Raw genomic sequence first — 20025 nt, 5'->3', positions numbered from 1 at the left:
ACCTGGATGATAGGCACCTACAACTCAGTGGGTCTATAACTAAATGTGTCCTATTTCCCCTCAAAACTATACCTCCTTCATATCTCAGTGAATAGCACTGTCATCCACTCAGGTGCCCAAGCCAGAAACCTGTCACTCTCTTTGCTTAGGTTTCCTTTATTTTTTGCCTGCAATGATTATTGCAACAGTCATTCTTCCTCAAGTTGCGAAGCTCCAGTTCAATAATACAGCTAGGTCTCGGGTCAAAATGGCGAGCAAGCCTGCTGTTGCAGCGTCAAGCAAATGGCTGGAGGGTATTTGAGAATGGTATTACAATGCTGCCGGGTTCAATAAACTGGGCTTAATGTGAGATGATACAACATATGAGAATGACGATGTAAAAGAATCCATAAGAAGGCTTCCTGAGAACCTTTATAACAACAGGGTGTTCTGCGTTGAGAGCACTGGACCTGACCATGAGGCAGCAGATCTTGCCTAAAGAGCAGTGGACAAAATATGAGGAGGATAAATTCTACCTTGAACCATATCTGAAAGAGGTTATTCGGGAAAGAAAAGAGAGAGAAGAATGGGCAAAGAAATAATCATGTAGTTTAAAAATCTGTGGATGCAGCCGTTCTCCAAGTATTTTTATGAAATTGGTTAAACCTGGAATATACAATGTAGAACTATCTGGGCTGTAAATGTATTATTTTAAATAGATGTCTATAATAATTATAAAAAAGTAACACAAGTATAATGTGCCATACCAACGCTATGGTTTCTTTTCAGTATAGATCCGTCTTAGCCCTGAGAATGTGGGGCAATAGGTCTCCACTTCATGGGAGAAGTCGCAGCCGATAGTGGGCTGAGATGAACAAAAGGAAAACATGCTTGCACGATAGCGGACATGGTCAGTGTGTTAGACCTGGTGACAATGCTATTCTTTCCACAAATATTCATTAATTTCCTACCACAGACTAGGGACTGTGCCTACAGGATATGCTTCCAGGGCATTGATCCACTGTGTACTTTTTCTGGGTCCTGCACATGTAGGGGATACCAAGATGAAAAAGTCATGGTCCCTGTGCTTAAGGGGCTTTCAGCTCTCTTCATCATGACCCACGTCAAATGATATCTCAGATGACCCTTTCTAATGCTAAGCTCCTCCCACAAAGAGTGCTGCAGTAAAGTTCCTTCCAGGGCCTATTATTTTCAAAGAATAAATTAATTTCAGAGGAAAATAAAGTCAGTCTAGAGACATAAGTAGGCTGTTGTCCAGATGCAAGGATTCTGGAAAACCACCACCAATTTAAAAAGCTATATGCAAGGATTCTTTGGTGACACATAGGGACCGCCTCATTGGGACCTAAGCTAAACTGCAAGCAATCTCAGTAGTGAATTCAGCCTTGTGCTCAGCCCTTTTCCAGAACCTCTGGCTTAATTATGAGAAGAAAACCTATTTATTCTGAGACATCACCACTTTGGGATAAATTCCTGGAAGCCATCATAAAAGCAAAGGGAAGATCTTTCTCAGAGTCTCTTCTCTGGATTTCTGAGAAAGAAGTGTTTCGTGTTTAGCGTGTCAAGTTGCTTTTCATTTCAGTCCATGGATTTGCCCCTTATTTAATTCGCTTTGAACTTAGTTCTCCCTGTCCATCCAGAGGCCTGGGTCTCCTATGGGAGGGTAATTCAACCTTTCTCGTGTCTTCCTCAGATATCATCTTTCTCTGAGCACATTCTTCATATTATTAGTTACAAAATAAAAATAATAATATTTATATAGTACCTTACATTTCACAAAACTCTTTTCATGTGTTTTAGTTCATTTAATCCTAATAGATCACAGAAAGGCAGAGCCATGAGGAACCTGAGGTTCAGTGAAAAGTAACCTAAGATCACATAGCTGTTGGATGACAGACCTCACAAAGAACCCAGATATTCTAACTCACATCTTCTTTCAACTATTTGTCCCTATATTCATCCAGTGGCCAAAGTCATTTCTAGCCCTGATCCATTTCATTTCATCCTTCATCCATTTATTCTGAAATCTGAACAAAACTATGTTCATACTGGGAGCCAAGGAACACTGATGTCTCTCTTGGGGATGAGCTTGGTTGTAGGGACCCAGGAAGCCCCCCATAAGCCAGGACTACCAGGACCTACCAAGAACAAGAAAATGCAGGAGTTCTCCTGAGGCAGGGGTTCTCCACTTTGGCTACACATTGAAAACAGCTGTGGAGCTTTAAACACTACTGAAGCCTGGGCTCTAGCCCCAGAGATTTATATTGAATTGGTCTTGGGGGCAGCCAGGCCATTAGATGTTTAAAAACTCCCCAGCTGGGCTTCCCTGGTGGCGCAGTGGTTGAGAGTCCGCCTGCCGATGCAGGGGACACGGGTTCATGCCCCGGTCTGGGAAGATCCCACATGCCACGGAGCGACTGGGCCCGTGAGCCATGGCCGCTGAGCCTGCGCGTCCGGAGCCTGTGCTCCGCAACGGGAGAGGCCACAACAGTGAGAGGCCCGCCTATCGCAAAAAAAAAAAAAACAAAAAAAAAACTCCCCAGCTGATACTAATATGCAGCCAAGTTTGGAAACATTGCCTGAGGGCTTCCACGTGTTTACCTGTTCCTTGTAGGACCTGGGGACTCATTCTCTTTCTCCCTTTGCTAAATGCTTATTACACCAATCATATATGGTTGTTTAATAAAATCTAGAAAACGCAAGAGGCCGGATCAAGATGGTGGAATAGGAGGACCCTGAGCTCACCTCCCCACAACGAACCCATCAAAACTACAACTACATATTGAGCAACTCTCACTGAGAATGACATGAAAACTGGCAGAATGACTCTCCTACGACCTAGGCTGTAACGAAAGGACCACACAGAGTCTGGTAGGAGGGAAGGAGAAGTGATCCAATGAGGACCTGCACCCCTCGCGGGTGACCCAGAACAGCACAGGGATATCACAGGTTTGGGGATCCTCCCTAAGGAGTGAGGGGTTCGAGCCCCACATTAGGCACCCCAGCGCTGGGGTTCAACACTAGGAACATGAGCTGGTTTGAAAAGAAGTGGGGCTTACCGGAGGGCTGTAAGAAACAGCTCTTGAAAGGTCACGTGCACGAACTTGCTTGCTCCCAGTCCCAGCGTGGAGGCAGCTGTCTGAAAACTGCCTGGTGCTCTGAGGGCCTGCCCCCCACCCCATACCAGGCTCCTGTTCCGCCGCTGCTCCCCGCTAAGGCCGAGGCCACCACTGCCAGTGGGTGTGCTCACACTTGGAGGGAGATGAACCAGCTTGGTGTGGCCCTGCCTCTAGCCAGGCAGGAGCCCGCCACTGCCATCATGAGCTCACACCGGGGAGGGAGCAGAACCAGATGAACAGCGTGTCTCCAACCCCTTCGGTTCCAACACCTCTGACCCCAGCCCAGCCTCTAACCAAGCTCCACACACTGGGGGAAAAGTGGAACCAGCTCAGAAGTGCAGCCCCAAGCCCTCAGGCTCTGACCATGCTCCCAACCAAGGTGGAGACTCCATCACACTGGGGAGAAACCCAACTTCCTCAGGGCTCCTGCTCCAGCCCCTCTGGCCTTGGCCCCACCCACGATAGGGCGGTGACTGCCTTTGAGCCTAGGAGAAGCTGGTGCTGGCACCTGGCTCTCTGCCCCCAGCCCCGCTGATTCCAGCCCTACCTCCCATCAAGGTGGTGGCTGCCAGTGCAGGGGGGAAGACATGGCCCATGCTCACTTCAGATCCAGCTCTCCCACTAAAGCCGCTGGAGACACGCAGACTGCATAGGGACCCTCCCACACAAGGACATGCCTTCAAGACCAGGGTAGGTAACTGTTTCACCTAATTTCATAGAGACAAACAGAGAAAGGTAAACAAAATGAGAAAACAGAGGCAGATGTTTCAAATAAAAGACCAAGATAAGGTCCTTGGAAAAAACCCTAATGAAACAGAGACAAATAATTTACCTGATAAAGAGTTCAAAGCAATAGTAATAAGAATGCTAACTAGACTCGGGAAAAGAATAGATGAACAGAGTGAGAAATTCAACAAAGTACTAGAAAATATAAAAAAGAACCAGTCAGAGGCTGAATACAATAACTGAAATGAAAAATAAGCTAGAAGGAATTAATAGCAGATTAGGTGATACAGAAGAATGCATAAGTGATCTCGAGGATAGAATAGTGGAAATCACCCAGTCGTAACGGCAAAAAGAAAAACAAATTTAAAAAAATGAGTCCCTCTGGGACAACATCAAGCATACCAACAATAACATTCAAAACATCATAGTGCTGGCACAAAAACAGACACATAGATCCTTGGAACAGAAGAGAGAGCCCAGAAATTAACCCATGTACCTATGGTCAATTAATCTATTACATAGAAGACAAGAATATGCAGTGGGGTAAAAACTGTCTCTTCAATAAGTGGTATTGGGAAAACTGTACAGCTACATGGAAAAGAATGAAATTAGAACATTTTCTCATACCATCTACAAAAATAAACTCAAAATGAACTAAAATGAACTAAAGACCCAAATGTAAGCCTGGAAACCATAAAACTCTTAGAAGAAAACATAGACAGTACACTCTTTGACGTCAGTCTTAGCAATATCTTTTTGGATCTGTCTCCTCAGACAATGGAAACAAAAGCAAAAATAAATAAATGGGACTTAATTAAACTTAAAGGCCGTTGCACAGCAAAGGAAACCATTGACAAAATGAAAATACAACATACTGGACAGGAGAAGATATTTGCAAATGATACGTCTGATAAGGGATTAATAACAAGCTCATACAACTCAATATCACAAAAACAAACAAGCTGATTTAAAAAATGGGCAGAGGACCTGAACAGGCATTTTTCCAAAGAAGATGTACAGATGGCCAACAGGTACATGAAGAGATGCTCAACATCACTAATCATCAGGGAAATGCAAATCAAAATCACAATGAGCCACCACCTCACACCTGTCAGAATTGCTATTCTCAAAAAGACAACAAATAACAAGTGTCAGTGAGAATGTGGAGAAAGGAAACCCTAGTATACTGTTTGTGAGAATGAAAATTGGTATAGCCACTATGGAAAACAGTATAGAGGATCCTCAATAAATGAAAAATAGAACTACCATACGACCCAGCAATTCCTCTACTGGGTATATATCTGAAGAAAACTAAAACACAAATTCAAAAAGATATATACACCCCAATGTTCATTGCAGCATTACTTACAATAGCCAAGTTTTCACCAATAAATGAGTGGATAAAGAAGCTATAACGGAATATATATTAATATATATATTATGGTATATTAGCCTTAAAAAAGAATGAAATTTTGCCATTTGCAGCAACATGGATGGTCCTGAGGTTATTATGCTTAGTGAAATAAATCAGACAAATACTGTTTCTTTTCACTCATATGTGGAGTCTAAAAATTGAAACAAATGAACGAATATAACAATACAGAAACAGACTCATAGTTATAGATAACAAACTAGTGGTTACCAGTGGGGAGAGGTATGGGGGAAGGGGCAAGACAGAGAAAGGGGAATAAGTGGTATAAACTTCTAGGTTAAAAAATAGGGGCTTCCCTGGTGGCGCAGTGGTTGAGAGTCTGCCTGCCGATGCAGGGGACGCGGGTTCGTGCCCTGGTCCGGGAAGATCCCACATGCCGCGGAGCGGCTGGGCCCGTGACCCATGGCCGCTGAGCCTGCGCGTCCGGAGCCTGTGCTCCGCAACGGGAGAGGCCACAACAGTGAGAGGCCCGCGTACCGCAAAAAAAAAAAAAAAAAAAAAAATCCACCTGCCAATTCCGGGGACACAGGTTTGAACCCTGGTCCGGGAAGATCCCACATGCCGCAGAGCAACTAAGCCCACGCACCACAGCTACTGAGCTTGCGCTCTAGAGCCCGTGAGCTACAACTACTGAGCCTGCGTGCCTAGAGCCCATGCTCCGCACCAAAGACAAGCCACAGAAATGAGAAGCCTGCACGATGCAAGGAAGAGCAGCCCCCACTTACCGCAACTAGAGAAAGCCCGTGCACAGCAATGAAGAGCCAACACAGCCATAAAAAAATAAATAAGACACCAGGATGTAATGTACAGCACAGGGAATACAGCCAATATTTTATAATAACTTTATATGGAGTATAATCTATAAAAATACTGAATCACTATGTTGTACACCTAAACTAATATAATATTGTAAGTCAACTGTACTTCAATTTTTAAAAAGTAAGAAAAAGAGAAAGAAGTAAAAAAATCTAGAAAATATAGATTACTCTTTGGAGATTAATCATAATTATTCCACAGAGAAATAAATACCGTTAACAATTTGTTATATATCTTTCCAGAACTTATTTATATGTATATGCACATAAGTAAATAAACCAATACTCTTTTTAAATCAAAAACTACCTGGGTAAACTCATTGAGGAGTCTATGAAATAATGCTAAAAATAATTACAACTAGCATTTGCATAGCACTTTAGAGTGGCTAATTCTCACATGAAAAAATAAGAACTAATTACCAATTATTCAGCATCCTTTTTGAGAATCAGTGTGCCAGGTGCTGAATTAGGCATTTACTTTAGTCCTCTATTTGATATCTCTCATAAAGTCTGTACAGTCCCCATTTTACAGATTATCTAAGTCTCAATGGAGTGCCTGAGTTCACCTGTTAAAACATGGATTGTGTCATGGTTTTACTCAGCACTGTATCTCAGAGAATAGCTCAGTGCCTTGCACTGTGCCTCGCAGAGAGTAGGCACTCATACATAGTTAATGGATGAAGGAATAATTAAATCACATGCCTTTTCATTAATTCATACTGCCTCTGACTGATGCAGAGAGGCTTTCTCCAGTGGAGATTTACTTCCTGGGCCTTCATTCTCTGGCAATGATTGCTCACCGAGTAGGGATTTGAAGGCTCATGGAAATGTGTCTATGTTATATTCATTATCTAGGGCAATGGTTCTCAAACTGTGGCCCCTGGTCCAACAGCATTGGTGTCACATGTGAGCTTGTTAGAAATGCAAATTCATGGATCCCATTCCAGACCGCTGAATTAGAATTTCTGGGCACGAGTCTCAGGAAGCTGTGCTTTAAATTAGCTTTCCAGATGATTCTAATGAACGTTAAAATGAATGTTAAATTTTGAGAACGATGGGGAATAAATGAATTTCTTCTTGTCCTGAGACTCACAATAATAGTATAGCTTGGCTGATTGGATGGATGGAGGAGGCATTTACAGAGACTGGGAAGACAGGAGGGGCATGTTTGGATGGAGATTGCGGTTTGGTATGTTAAATTTGGAGTACCTGTGGGATATACAGGTGAAGCTACCTGGAGGCATCTGCAAGGACTGAGTTAGAGATATAGATTTGGGAGTGGTAGTTGAAGCCACAAATAAGAGTACCCAGGATTGTGGGAAGCACTGGAGAAGAGGAGAGCCATTGAGTAATAGCATTATTTAAGGGGAGGAGGGGAGAGGTGCTCAGAAAAAGAAGAATTTGAGGACAGTCATTCTTCCTTGTGAGTGACTTGCATCGGAATGTTTGTCTCATCTTCCCCTCTGGACTATAAGCTCTTTAAAGTCCGGAACTGTGTAAACTTTAATAGGTCCCTCAAACAAAAGTACATTGCTGCATAGCCTGTAAATAATCAATGAATTCCTACCAGGATTCTGCTTTGCAGAAATCCAATGTGATCAGAGCCGTGAGCAAGATGTTTCCCCCAAAAGACACATATATAATTTCCCAATGGACAGTGTGGCAGACTAAAAATAAGTGAATAAATAGAGGGCATCATGTGTAATCCACTGATATCTATGCTAATCACATTAATCAGAGTGAATTAATTACACCTGAAAACATGAAAAGTTAAATTCCTTAGAAAATCAATTCATTAAACTCATATTGGAATGCACAGTCAACAACCTCCATGTTTAGAAACTATCAGCATGATTTGTGGCAACTTCTGATTTACTAACGAAACTGCTTAAAACATTTTTAAAGGCAATTGTAATTACTGTCTGGCATTTGATGGAAAGAAATCTTGTCAGCATTGTCCCTCGTGTGTCAACTGTCACAATTTTCTAAAAATTTTGAGGTGAAAAATAGGCAGGCTCTACTATTTGCTAGCCTCGATTAGGGTTAATTCAATGTGTGTCTGCAAATAATAGTGTTTAATGTAATCTCTCTAATTACAGATAAAACACATTTTCAGTCATGCTCATCACTGACAGTATTTTGGGATAAGTTAAACTGACAGCTGCTTTCTAAAGGGAAGGGAAAAAACAAACCTTCCTTGGGGTTGTGTTGATTTTCTCTCTTTCTCTCTCTCTCTCTCTCTCTCTATATCTCTTTGGATTGAAGTTCAGAAAAATATGAGACTCGACACTTTGTTTCTAGATACCAACTTCAGAAATCATGACATAGTCTATCTCTTGGGAATTTGATGTGGTTTCCATCTCCCACCTCCATCAATGAATATCTAACTTGAATTCATTAAGTAAGCATTTCTAAGGGTTTCTGGTGAACCAGGCACTGTGCTAGGTACTAAGGATGATTCTACCAAAACTACCCTCCACAATGGCTTCATGAGCCAAGTAAAGCTTCCTACTACACTAGACGTGATAGTTACAGCGCCACTATATTTACAGCCCCTTCAGATTTAAACTATTCAGGTCACAATATTTTCTGAAGGGTCAATGCATGTTCCTCTTCAACCACAGTTAACTGATGGGGTAGGGAGATGGTTCTACTTCTAGAGCAACACCAGAAATAAGGATGACATCATCAGTACAGCAAGACAGTCCATTAACAGAGCTAAGCAAACGGAACTGGGAACCTGAAACCAGAGCTAATGTAAAAATTGGCAGAATTGACAGATATCTTGAGGAGGTCTTTGGACCTCACTATTTGTGGAATAGGGAGTTCAAAACAATCCCTTCTAGATTCTAAGGAGAAGAGGCCCCAGCTAACATGTGGGTTACAATACCAATCAGACATATTCCAGGACCAGCCCTATGTACAAGTCATCCTAAAATATCACCTATTATGATACTACTCTTGATTCTTCTCCAAGCTGAAATTTCTACCCATTAGGCCACTTTCTGGGGCCAGACAATAATAATGTTGTCTCTAGAAGACCACTGTCAAATGCCATCTGGAAGGAGAGAGTGGCATATAGGACATAGTACCCAGACGACAATTTCACTTATATCCCATTGACCAGAACACAGTGCCAAGACCACCCCTAGCTGCAAGGAAATCTGAGAAATGTGTTTATCCTGAGTAGCTATGTGCCGGGCTAAATATTCTATTCCTATGTAAAAAGGTTTGACAGTTTCTTATGAAGTTAAACCTACCCAGCAATTCCACTCCTAGGTATTTACCCTAGAAAAATGAAGCATGTTCACAAAAAGGCCTGTAGGTAAATAGGCAGCTCTATTTATAATTGTATAAAGCACAACATGGTGCCATTTTATAAATGCTGAGTTAGCAAAAATTAAAAATCCTGATGAATTCAAATGTTGGGGAAGACATAGAACCGATGGAACCCTCATACAATGTTGTTCAGAGTGTAAATTGGTACAACCACTTTTGAAGAATATTGTTATACCCAGTAAAGGAGAAGATTTGCATACCTTATAACCTAGCAATTCTACTTCTTGGTAATCCTAGAACAGTGATTCTCAAACTTTAGCATGCATCATAATCACCTGGAGGGCTTATTAAAACACAGATTCTTAAACCCTATCCCCAGAGTTTCTGATTCAGTAGGTCTGGGGTGGGACCTGAAAATTTACATTGCTAGCAAGTTCCCAAGTGATGCTGATGCTACTGGTCCTGGGACCACACTTTGAAAACCACTAGACTAGAAAAATTCTTGCCTATGTTTATCAGGAGATGTGTACAAAAATGTTCCTGATATTATAGCTTGTAATAGTAAGAACATGGAAACTTAAATAACAACTTAAAAACAACAACTTAAAAACAACTTAAATAACCATTGACAGGACAGTGAATAAAGAAATTATAATGTATTAAAAGAAGTACTACAAAGCAGTGAAAATTAATGAATTAGAGCCATATGATATCATGGATAAATATATTTTAAAAATTGAAGTATAGTTGATTTACAATGTTGTGTTAGTTTCTGGTGTAGAGCAAAGTGATTCAGTTATACATATACAGCTTATTTTCCATTATAGTCTATTACAGCATACTGGATATAGTTCCCTGTGCTATACAGTAGGACCTTGTTGTTTATATATTTTACATACAGTAGTTTGTATCTGCTAATCCCAAATTCCTAATTTACCCCTACCCCCTTCGATAACCATAAATTAGCTAAATTAGATAAACATAATTTTGAGCAAAGAGAAAAACAAGTTGCAGAAGAATATATACCTTATTATACAACTAATATAAAATTTTAAAAGTGTAACTCTAAACAGTAAAATGTTTAGGAATATATACATATGCAATGATAAACCAAAATTCAGGCTGTTGGGGAGAAGAGGGCAATACGATTAGGGAAGCACAGAGATTCCAACAGTTCTAGAGTTGGGTGGTAAGTTCATAGGTGTTGGTTATAGTATTGTTTTGTATGTATAAATCATTTTATAATTATTTTTTTGGTTTTAAGTCAGTTTCATTTTTTGTATATATGAATTATTTTACTTTTTTCTTTTCAATCGGTTTTATTTTTCCAATTTTATATTATTTTAGTTTCCCATAGAATCTCTTGGCAATGTAGGAAGCAAAAATGCAAATATATAAGGATGTACTCTTTATTTTTTTTAAATAAGAAGAAAAACCTAAGTATGTTCATATGGACAATGAAACATATGAAAGCAGCTATGTTAGGTTAGTATATTTATGTGTCTTTTTAAATATATACTTAAAAACACCTTTGTATAATTCTGAACAGTTGATTAGAAACTGGCAAGAAAAATGTTCAAGGATGAAATAATCGGGGGGAAGAAATTAGGATTTTAGGAATAAAAGGTGGAAAGTGTGTTAGGAGACTCATATGTTCAATGGGCAAAATGAAGGCCAGGCTGCTGGGAAGAGAACAACTCTGAGATGGTCAAGGACTGTCTGGTTCTCTGCATTGCTCCAGCAGCTCTCTGCAGGGACAAGGAAAGCAGATTATGGGGATGATGAGACTGGTCTTTGTGGGTTTACTGAACGTGGTCAGAAGGGAACAGAGAGGAGGTTGTAGAACCTGAAGGAGGACAACCTTTAAGCTGTTGACTATAGCGCCTCAGTGTAAGTTTTAAATCAGCTGGAAATTGGGAAGTTGGCTGGGGCAGGAAAGAGCTGTGAGGGGTTGAATGATTGCAGTCCACGCTGAGTGTAGAGAACATTTGTGTTTAGAGGGGGAAGCACCAGAAAGGGATTCCAAAAGCGAAGCAGGGCTTCATTATTCCAAGGCTCTGTGGGTCTAAGGCTGGTGAGGGACAAAGTTAGAGTACCTGGAGAAAAAAACGGTAGGGGACATGAGTCAAGGAATCTGAAGAATTAGTAGGACAGGTGATAAATTTGACAGAAAGAGAAAATGAGGTTGTGTCACTCTATAGGCTAGTAGCTCTGGTGCTTGGGTAGAGTTTCTTACCACTTGCTGATGGGCGGGGAACTGAGGGTAAATGCTCTCTCTGCTTCAGAGAGGAGCAGGGGTCTAAAGACCAAGCACCAGGAAGACTGCCAGGGGTTGTAGAGCCATATTGACATGTATTCAAATCCCCTGGGCTCTTGGGCAAGGTACTCACCCTCTCCTAGCCTCTTTCCCCATTTTCAGACAGGGAATAATGACACCTTCTCAGAAGTAGTGAGCATTAAATGTGATCATGTATGAGCATATCTACTGGAGTATCTGGCACACATAATAGATGCCTAATAAATGTTGAGTCTCCTCTTCTCCTTGAATCAAATGCCCTTAGAGCCCCAGCCTGGAGGACGACCAGCATCATAGCAGTTAATTGGGTAAGGGGCCAGTGATCCTTGGCTCCCAGTTGGAGCCATGAAATGAGCAGAGTTAAAAAAATAAAACAGGAATGAGCGTGCTTGCAACACTAACCAAACAGAACACACAAACAAAAAGTATTGTCTGTTAGTGTCACAACTCAGCGATGACCCTGAGGAATAATTTTCTTAAATATCTTTTGAAGAATTTTGTTCATGGTGAGGGCTGTCATATAATAGAAGGTGCAAAAATCCTCTTTGAAACATGATGAGATTTTCAACCCATTGGGCTGAAAGTATGGGCTTTTTCAAAGAAAAGTATGGGCTTTTTCAAAGAAAAGTATTTGGACAAGATGATGGACCATTTAATACTCTTAAATTTCAGTCTTTTCTGTTTTTGATTTTAGTCTTTCCCATTTTTCTCCTAGTCCTAGAACAAAGGTTTATAAGCAGCTCGCTCGTGGAGCTACCAGAGAGAAGGAAATGGGGAGGGTCTGAAATCAGTGCCTAAGGCAAAAAAAACCCATAAAATCACATATAATCAAGATTATCTTTGAAAATAATTTACATAATACTTAAACTCAAAGGTCAACATTTAGCCAAAAGAATTGAAAGCAAAGTCTTGAAAAGATAATATTTGTACACCCATGTTTATACCAGCATTATTCACAATAGCCAAAAGGGGGAAGCAAATCAAGTGTCCATTGACACGTGAATAGGTAAACAAGATGTGGTATATTATGTGGTATGGAATATTATTTAGCCTTAAAAAGGAAGGAAATTCTGACACATGCTCCAACATGGATGACTCTTGAGAACATTATGTTAGGTGAAATAAGCCAGACACAAGAGGACAAATACGGTGTGATTCCACTCATGTGCGGTACCTAGGGTAGTGAAATTCACAGAGACAGAAAGAAGGCTATTGGTTACAAGGGCTGAGGGAGGGAGGAATGGGGAGTTACTGTTAATGGGAACAGAGCTTCAGTTTTGCAAGCTGAAGAGTTCTGGAGATTGTTTAAACAATATGGATGTACTCAACATCACTGGATACTTAAAAATGGTTAAAATGATAAGTTTTATGTGTGTTTTACCGCAATTTTTTTTAAAGTCAACAATTAGCTTCTTGCGTTATCTTTGTGCATTTAACTTATGCAAATTCAACCGAAGGCAAATAAATGCCCCTTACCTAGAACTGATCTTCCTTGCCTCCCTCCCCATTCAAACCAAACTTTTGCCACTAGAGTCCCCGAAAAAGGAGCTTCCCCACTCCCCCTTTCTTTTTTCCCTTTGGGCCAAGCACCTATATTTGAATTTGTATGCAAGACGGTGCTCCGCTGTATCTCTCATTCTCTTCTTACTGTATCTTATAGTTGAGGAAATGAAGGCACTGGCAAGAAGCAGGGAGAAGGGTTTGGCTCCTAGACCACACAAAGCACTTAGAAAATACTTTATGCATGAACTAATGAAGAAAATCATGAGAGCTCCCACGTTTCTAGTTTTGAGCTATCAGTGCACACACACAAAAATATTTGTACTAACTTGGAATATGTGTTTGGGGTAGAGCTGAATGAAAGTTGTATTTGCATTGCCCACAGAGGGGTTTCTAAGCAATGTAGTAGTAATGGCTTCAGCAAAAAGGCAGAGAATACCAATCAATCTTTGCGAACTCTTACACTGATTCTTGTAAATTCTGGTTCACAAACAACTGATATCCTGTCATCTTGATATAGAAATAAATCTTTCATACCCCTAAATGATAAGCTTAGGCAACAGATTGTTAGCTCCACTTATGTTATATACAGTTGAAAGCAAAAACTTCATACACTGTGCATGTTTGTATCTCCTCAAAGCACCCAACTGTGCTTTGCCTGCAGGACGTAGTCAATAAATGGCTATTGAATTTAGAATGTCTTTCTTCCCAATCAGTGAGGTTTAATATATTTCCAATTCAGAATGCCTATTAATTTTTCAGTATTAGTAAGCCTTTAAAAAATCCATTTGGGATATGTTTAAGAGTTCACAGCAAATACCATTATATAAATGGTTAAGAAAATACTGTTAAATGAAGCGTGCTTATTCAACACACCAGCAGCCATTGATAAAATGTAATTTAATTTAATCATTTAACTTTACATCGTTAATGTACAAGAGCATTTCTTTCAAACACAGGTTAACACACACTAAAGAGCAATGCTGTTAGAGGAGCAGAGAAACTTTGGAAAACTCTGCTCTCTGAAATGAAAGCAAGGCACTCTCCATTAACAGCTGGTGGATTCCTGATTTCCGCCCACAGAAGGCATGTTCGCACTGAGAGAGCTCTCCCACAAGGGAAGAATCACCTGCTTTAATTCTTGCTGTCCTCATCTGAGCTAGTTTGGTCATCCACTCTGTATGAACTTGTGTGTCAACATTAAGGTAAAAAAAGAGACTTGAATTGACAGATGACTTGGTGGAGGGCTCTCATAGTTGTAATAACTATGGAAGACAGAAGAACACTAGCTATAATCTTTATTTTCAGCACTAGTGTCTGGACCTATAACTAAAAACCTTCATTCCTTCCAACCAATCAATATCGGCTAAAAAGTCTTTTCCTTAAATCTGATGGGTGTAAAAATGAAAAGTGACAGCATTTCTCTAGGGCTCTGTTTTTTTGTTTTGTTTTGTTTTTCCTTTACAGACATGACAAAAAAACAAGGATTAACATTCCAAGACTAACAGTGCACAAAAGGGTTATATGTATGCACAGTATTTCTAATTTATCCAAATTCATTTTGAATTTGGTCTGAAGCTACCTTGTATGAAACGTTAGCTTTCCTGATATTTAATAATGTTTATTATGTTTGCATATAAGCTAAAAAAATTACTGCAAAAGTACTACTTTTTCATGGTAAAATGTAAATAAATATTAGTGGTAATTTCTAAAAGCCTGTTTCCCTATAGGTGCAGTAAATTAAGTAAAAAGACCATGGAAAGAAGAATTAGGTCCTAGTCTTGATTCTGTTACCAGCTGTCTGACTTGGGTAACTCTTTGCCCTTCGCTGGGCCCCAGTTTTCTCCTCCATGAATTTCAGGGTGGGCAGACTAGTTGACAAGTCAGGCCCCTTCTAAGTATAACATTCCAAGATCCTAACATTCCAGATCCTATCATCTTGATATAAAAATAATAATCTCTCACAAAAGCTCACACAAACATAATACATGATCAAATATCAGAATGACTCTTGGAAAAAAACATATATGATTTGCTATCTCGGCTATCCTTTGCAGCAATTAGGCAATTCATTTGGCATTTGTTTGATTGTATAATTTAATGACAATATAAACAGCATAGTTTTGTTCTTTTTCCTTTAAAAAGACTAAAGCAAAAGTGATTTAAAGCTAACAAAAACTACTGTGACATCAGTTTGACATTCAAAGTTTGTTTCTTAGCAAAATGGCCAAAGATATTTTGACTTGATACAGAGTATATAATATAAAGACTTTTAGACCTAAAAATCTTCAAACATTGTTTGAATTTAGCAAAACATAAGCAAAATTTTAATATCAAAGTGCTAAACAGTACTGCCTTAAAAGTCACTGCAAATGAACCATAAAATAACCGCATGGGAAGTAACATTTATTGTACAAATGGTTAATAAAAAGACACATTATAAATATATATATGTAACCTGCTATATTTATATATATATTTGTTTATTTAATTTCTAATTGGTGTATCCAAGTTCACTGTGAACACCCCATTTAAGTATTCTGTAACTCAGCTTCCAGGAGCTGGTGGTCTTGCAATAAATACAGGCAAAGCTATTACAATATAACGTGCATACAAATGTTTATACAAATAAGGACACTATGCAACAAATTATCTCATAATAATATGGCATTAACAGTATAAACATACAAAAGGGAGTACGAACACGGAATGTTGAAACGCAGCCCACTAATCCTTTCTAAGTACTTACATTCACACTATTTTTTTTTTATAATAAGACTTGCTTGTTCTCCAAAATTGTCTCTTTAACCGATAACAAAAATTAAATTATATATATTTTAAAAACCTTATTATCCCTGGTGCTTACCCTGTATGATCCATTCCTACTCATTTGCATGTTCTCATCTAGGGTTCAAACGCTTAAAACTCATTGAATGCTCCTGGGCCTTCTGAATGAATGTGTCAGTCGGTTTCTATAATTGAAGAAAGTTTAGGGAACTCCGGCTGGATTTACCGAACATGACAAAAAAAAGCTGTATGCAATCCATCTTATAATCTGAGCCCCCTTTAGGACAGTTGGACAGTCAGGGCAGGGATCTGTATCCATCAAGAATGGCCTAAATTCTTGGATGGACCATACCTCAGAAGGGTTCTAAAGGGCAGGTGGACAAAGCCTCTACTAGGAAAATTAGCATGTGTCATTTGCTAACATGACTGCCTCCTTTCAATTTCCATATAAAATAAAGGAGAGTTAATAAACAAGACTTAGTAAGACAGCACTTTAAAAATTGCACTTGTATATGGAAGCGAACAGCCATTATCATTTTGCTATGTCTGATTTATAGGTAATCCTCCATCTTTCACCATTTGTTAAAATAAAATAAGGAAGAAAGAAATTAGGAAGAGGGAATTTCTGCTTTGTTTGCACCACATACGTACCCTTGATACAAGAAGTGTACTCTAAAGGGATCAATCTCAAGACACATCCTACCCTGGCAAACAACCCTTGGTTGTTCTTGTTTTTAAATACAAACCAACTATAATTGTATTCCCCAGAAAGAGTTTTAAAACAGTTATTATTATTATTTTTTTTTCCTGCTGGGATAGCATTGTCCAAAAGTGCTTTGTTAGCAATTTCTTAGAAAACCCTCATGAACTATACCCCGCCACACCCCAACCCCAAAGCCTAAATATAAAACACAACCCCAACACAATACTCTGTAAGTTTTCTGGCTTTCAGTTGTAAGGAAAAGTGCCAGAAAAAAAAAAAAAAAAAGTCTGTCATTTCTACAGGAGCTTGCTTTTTCTCTTAAGGAAGGACAGAAAATGGTAGGTGTCCAGACCCATCCCTCCGCTGCTTAGCAAGCGGCTGCTAGCGGATGAGGCAGCTCCCTGCTCAGGCTGCTCCTGTTCAGAAAGGCAGGGTATCCAGGAAGAGCTTGTCGATGATGGAAGGTGGAGACACCAAGTCTTCCAACTTCAGGTAGAAGATGCGCTGGAGGCCCAGGGTGCAGATCTTCCGCAGTTCTACCAGGGCACGTAGGACCTTGGGCTCAGTGGGCTCCAAAGCTTGTCCCTTACTCTGATGCTCTTTTAAGCTGCTTGTGATCTTGTTGCATAGCTCCTCCACTCTCTTTGGTTCTTTTAACCCATGTCGTTCTGCAGAGGGTTAGTAAAGGACAGAAAAATTTAGGAGGCAGTTACATCTTAAAAAACCCAGAATCCCTGGACTTCCCTGGTGGCACAGTGGTTAAGAATCTGCCTGCCAATTCCGGGGACACAGGTTCGAGCCCTGGTCCGGGAAGATCCCACATGCCGTGGAGTAACTAAGCCTGTGAGCCACAACTACTGAGCCCGTGTGCCACAACTACTGAAGCCCGCGCACCTAGAGCCTGTGCTCCGCAACAAGAGAAGCCACTGCAATGAGAAGCCCGCACACCACAACGAAGAGTAGCCCCTGCTCAACACAACGAGAGAAAGCCCGCGTGCAGCAACAAAGACCCAACACAGCCAAAAATAAATTTTAAAAAAACCCAAACAAACAAACCCTGAATCCCTAATGGAGGCCTGTGTCCTGTTCTGCCAGTTGGGATGGCATTTTACAGTCAAAGTGCCCTCTCTCTTAGAGGTAGTTCATGGTCTTTGGTATTAAACAACAACAGGGATTGAATCCCAGTCCTGTCACTTACTCACTGTGTCCCCTTGAGTAAGTCTCTTAACTTCTGAGCCCCAGTTTCCTTATAAAATGAAGATAATAATCATACCCAATTCAGGGTTTCTGGGAGGATCAGCTTGGGCGTATAATGCAGATGAAGTACACAGTTCCCGTCACAGAGCCACACTGAGTGAGTAACAGGGTGGTTACTATTTTGCACACATTATCTGACTGAGGTCTTACAAAAGCCCCATCAGGAAGCAACTCTTTTTCAGAGTGACATGGAAACACATCCAGGCAAATGAAAAAATGTTCCCATCTTGACACACTGGGTTGGTAAGTGTGGCTGTAATTTCCATTTGTTAACGCAAAGGCTGCCCTGCAAGACCTGATACAAAGCGCATTCTTGTATTTTCAGGCTAACCAGCTGGAGAAGAATCCAGATTTTCTTTTCCTTGTTCTCCCAGCCCCATACTCCTATTGACCTACACCTGGCACACACCTACACCTGACCTATACCTGGTACAAAACACACGTTCCTCTGCTGTGGAGACGGAAAAGTCAAAGAGAAGAGAGGAGGCCCAGAGGAGGTGGCGCAAGCATTTTATGATGTGGCAAGACATGAACACCAGTATCTTATATTTTATAAAATAATATATAAATAATCCCCATGTTAAATATTATGACCTCTTATTTTGTAAATAAGGTTAAATGGTTTTCCCAAAGTCACACAGCTGCTAAAAGCTGGGATTTGAACCCAGTCTTCTGAGGCAGACTCTGTCCTCTTGCTCCAGAGCAATGTTGTATCTCCTTGCAAACAGAAAGGAGCATGACATCCAGTACAAATCAATTTGCTCTCCCTCAGCATGTAGATATCAGAGTCTCTTTCTGAGAGAAGAGAAAGAGCGAAGAGCTTGGCCCCTGTTATCTTAGTCAAAGTTTTCATCTCTTGGTATGTTTACATGTAAAATAATAATTCTTGAGAGATGGAAGATCTCCATCCAATGGGAAATCAAGTACTAGTTTTTAATTTTTCCTACATTAATTTTTTTTTAGTTGGGAATATTTTTGTTAGAAAAGTTAATTCCCAAAATCATCGGAAAAATGAAGCAACTATCTAGACACTTTTTTTTTTTCTCTTGCCCTAAATAAAAGGAGGCCCAGGAACCAGGAGATCTGCATTCTTCCCCAGCTTGGCTAGTTGTGTATGACTTGGGGAGCGCCTTCCTCTCTAGAGCCCCTATGAAAAGGAAGAGATTGGATTTAATGACCTCTAAGGTCCCTTCCAGCTCTGATGCACATTTGTATATATTTGTAATTATATTAAAGTACAACCATGAAAATTGCCAGCAGCATCTCAGTGGGCTGTAACTTACAGGTCTCTCATCTCAATGCAACATAATATAGAGAAAAGGTGACTGAACTTGGAGTCAGACAGACCTGGGTTCCATTTTTGGTTCTGTTACTTACTAATCATGTGACCTAATTGCTCTAAGGCTCAACATCCTCCTAGGAAAATGGGGATTAAAGGGTGGTAGATACACAAGTCTTTGTTGTAGTCTTCTTCATTCTTTTCTGTGTTTCTTAAATATTACACAATGAATTGAAAGAAAAAGTATGATTATAATAAAGCTCGCCTCCATGGTTTATTGTGAGGTTCAGCTAAGAAGATGCTACATAAAAGTGTTCTGCCAACTGTAGAGTGCTACATGCGTGGCACAGTCAGCCCCTAAGACAATACCTGACACATGGCAAATGGCTGGCAGCTGCAGGGTCAAACAAAGGAGATAAAGTCCCCTGACTCCCAAGCTTTGCAGTGCAGGATTTTGCTTTCCCCTCGGAAGCTATTAACTAATCAGCCCAGGTGCAAAGCTGTCCTCTATGGTTTATCTTTACTAAATACATAGTCCCCTTGTTTTAGTCTCAGAAGAAGCACTCAAGAGTGAACTTCAACTGCAATGGTGCTCTGCCTAAAGTTTTATTTTCCCCCAAAAGCAAAAAAGCTGGCTGCAAATTTGGCAGTAAATTTCAAGAGCTATAAAATGTTCGTAGCCTCTGACCAAGTAATCCCATTCTTGGGAATTTATCTGAAGAAAACACTGAACAGAAGAATAAGACTATATGCATGAAGACATTTGGGGTAGCATTACCTATTTTAAAAAATGGAAAAAGATAAAGGGAAGAAGAATAGGGGAACTGTTAAG

The 20025-nt window shown here is 40.2% G+C and overlaps 1 protein-coding gene and 1 pseudogene across 1 annotated transcript in view; one reads left to right on the top strand and one right to left on the bottom strand.

Moving 5' to 3' along the window:
- Nucleotides 1–247: 247 nt before the first annotated feature.
- LOC111188093 (cytochrome b-c1 complex subunit 7 pseudogene) lies at nt 248–1036 on the top strand (annotated as a pseudogene).
- An 11330-nt stretch (nt 1037–12366) lies between these two features.
- NR4A3 (nuclear receptor subfamily 4 group A member 3) overlaps nt 12367–20025 on the bottom strand; it is a 37633-nt gene continuing 29974 nt past the window's right edge. Inside the window, exon 7 of the mRNA XM_022600254.3 lies at nt 12367–17325. Within this exon, the coding sequence (XP_022455962.1) occupies nt 17078–17325 (248 nt within the window). The 3' untranslated portion in view covers nt 12367–17077. The remainder of the gene's footprint in view (nt 17326–20025) is intronic.

The sequence above is a fragment of the Delphinapterus leucas genome, chromosome 6 (genome assembly GCF_059928025.1).
Source record: "Delphinapterus leucas isolate spDelLeu-1000000601 "Yukka" chromosome 6, BTC_Dleu_Yukka2, whole genome shotgun sequence".
NCBI lineage: Eukaryota > Metazoa > Chordata > Mammalia > Artiodactyla > Monodontidae > Delphinapterus > Delphinapterus leucas.
This window is presented reverse-complemented; position numbering and strand designations above follow the sequence as displayed.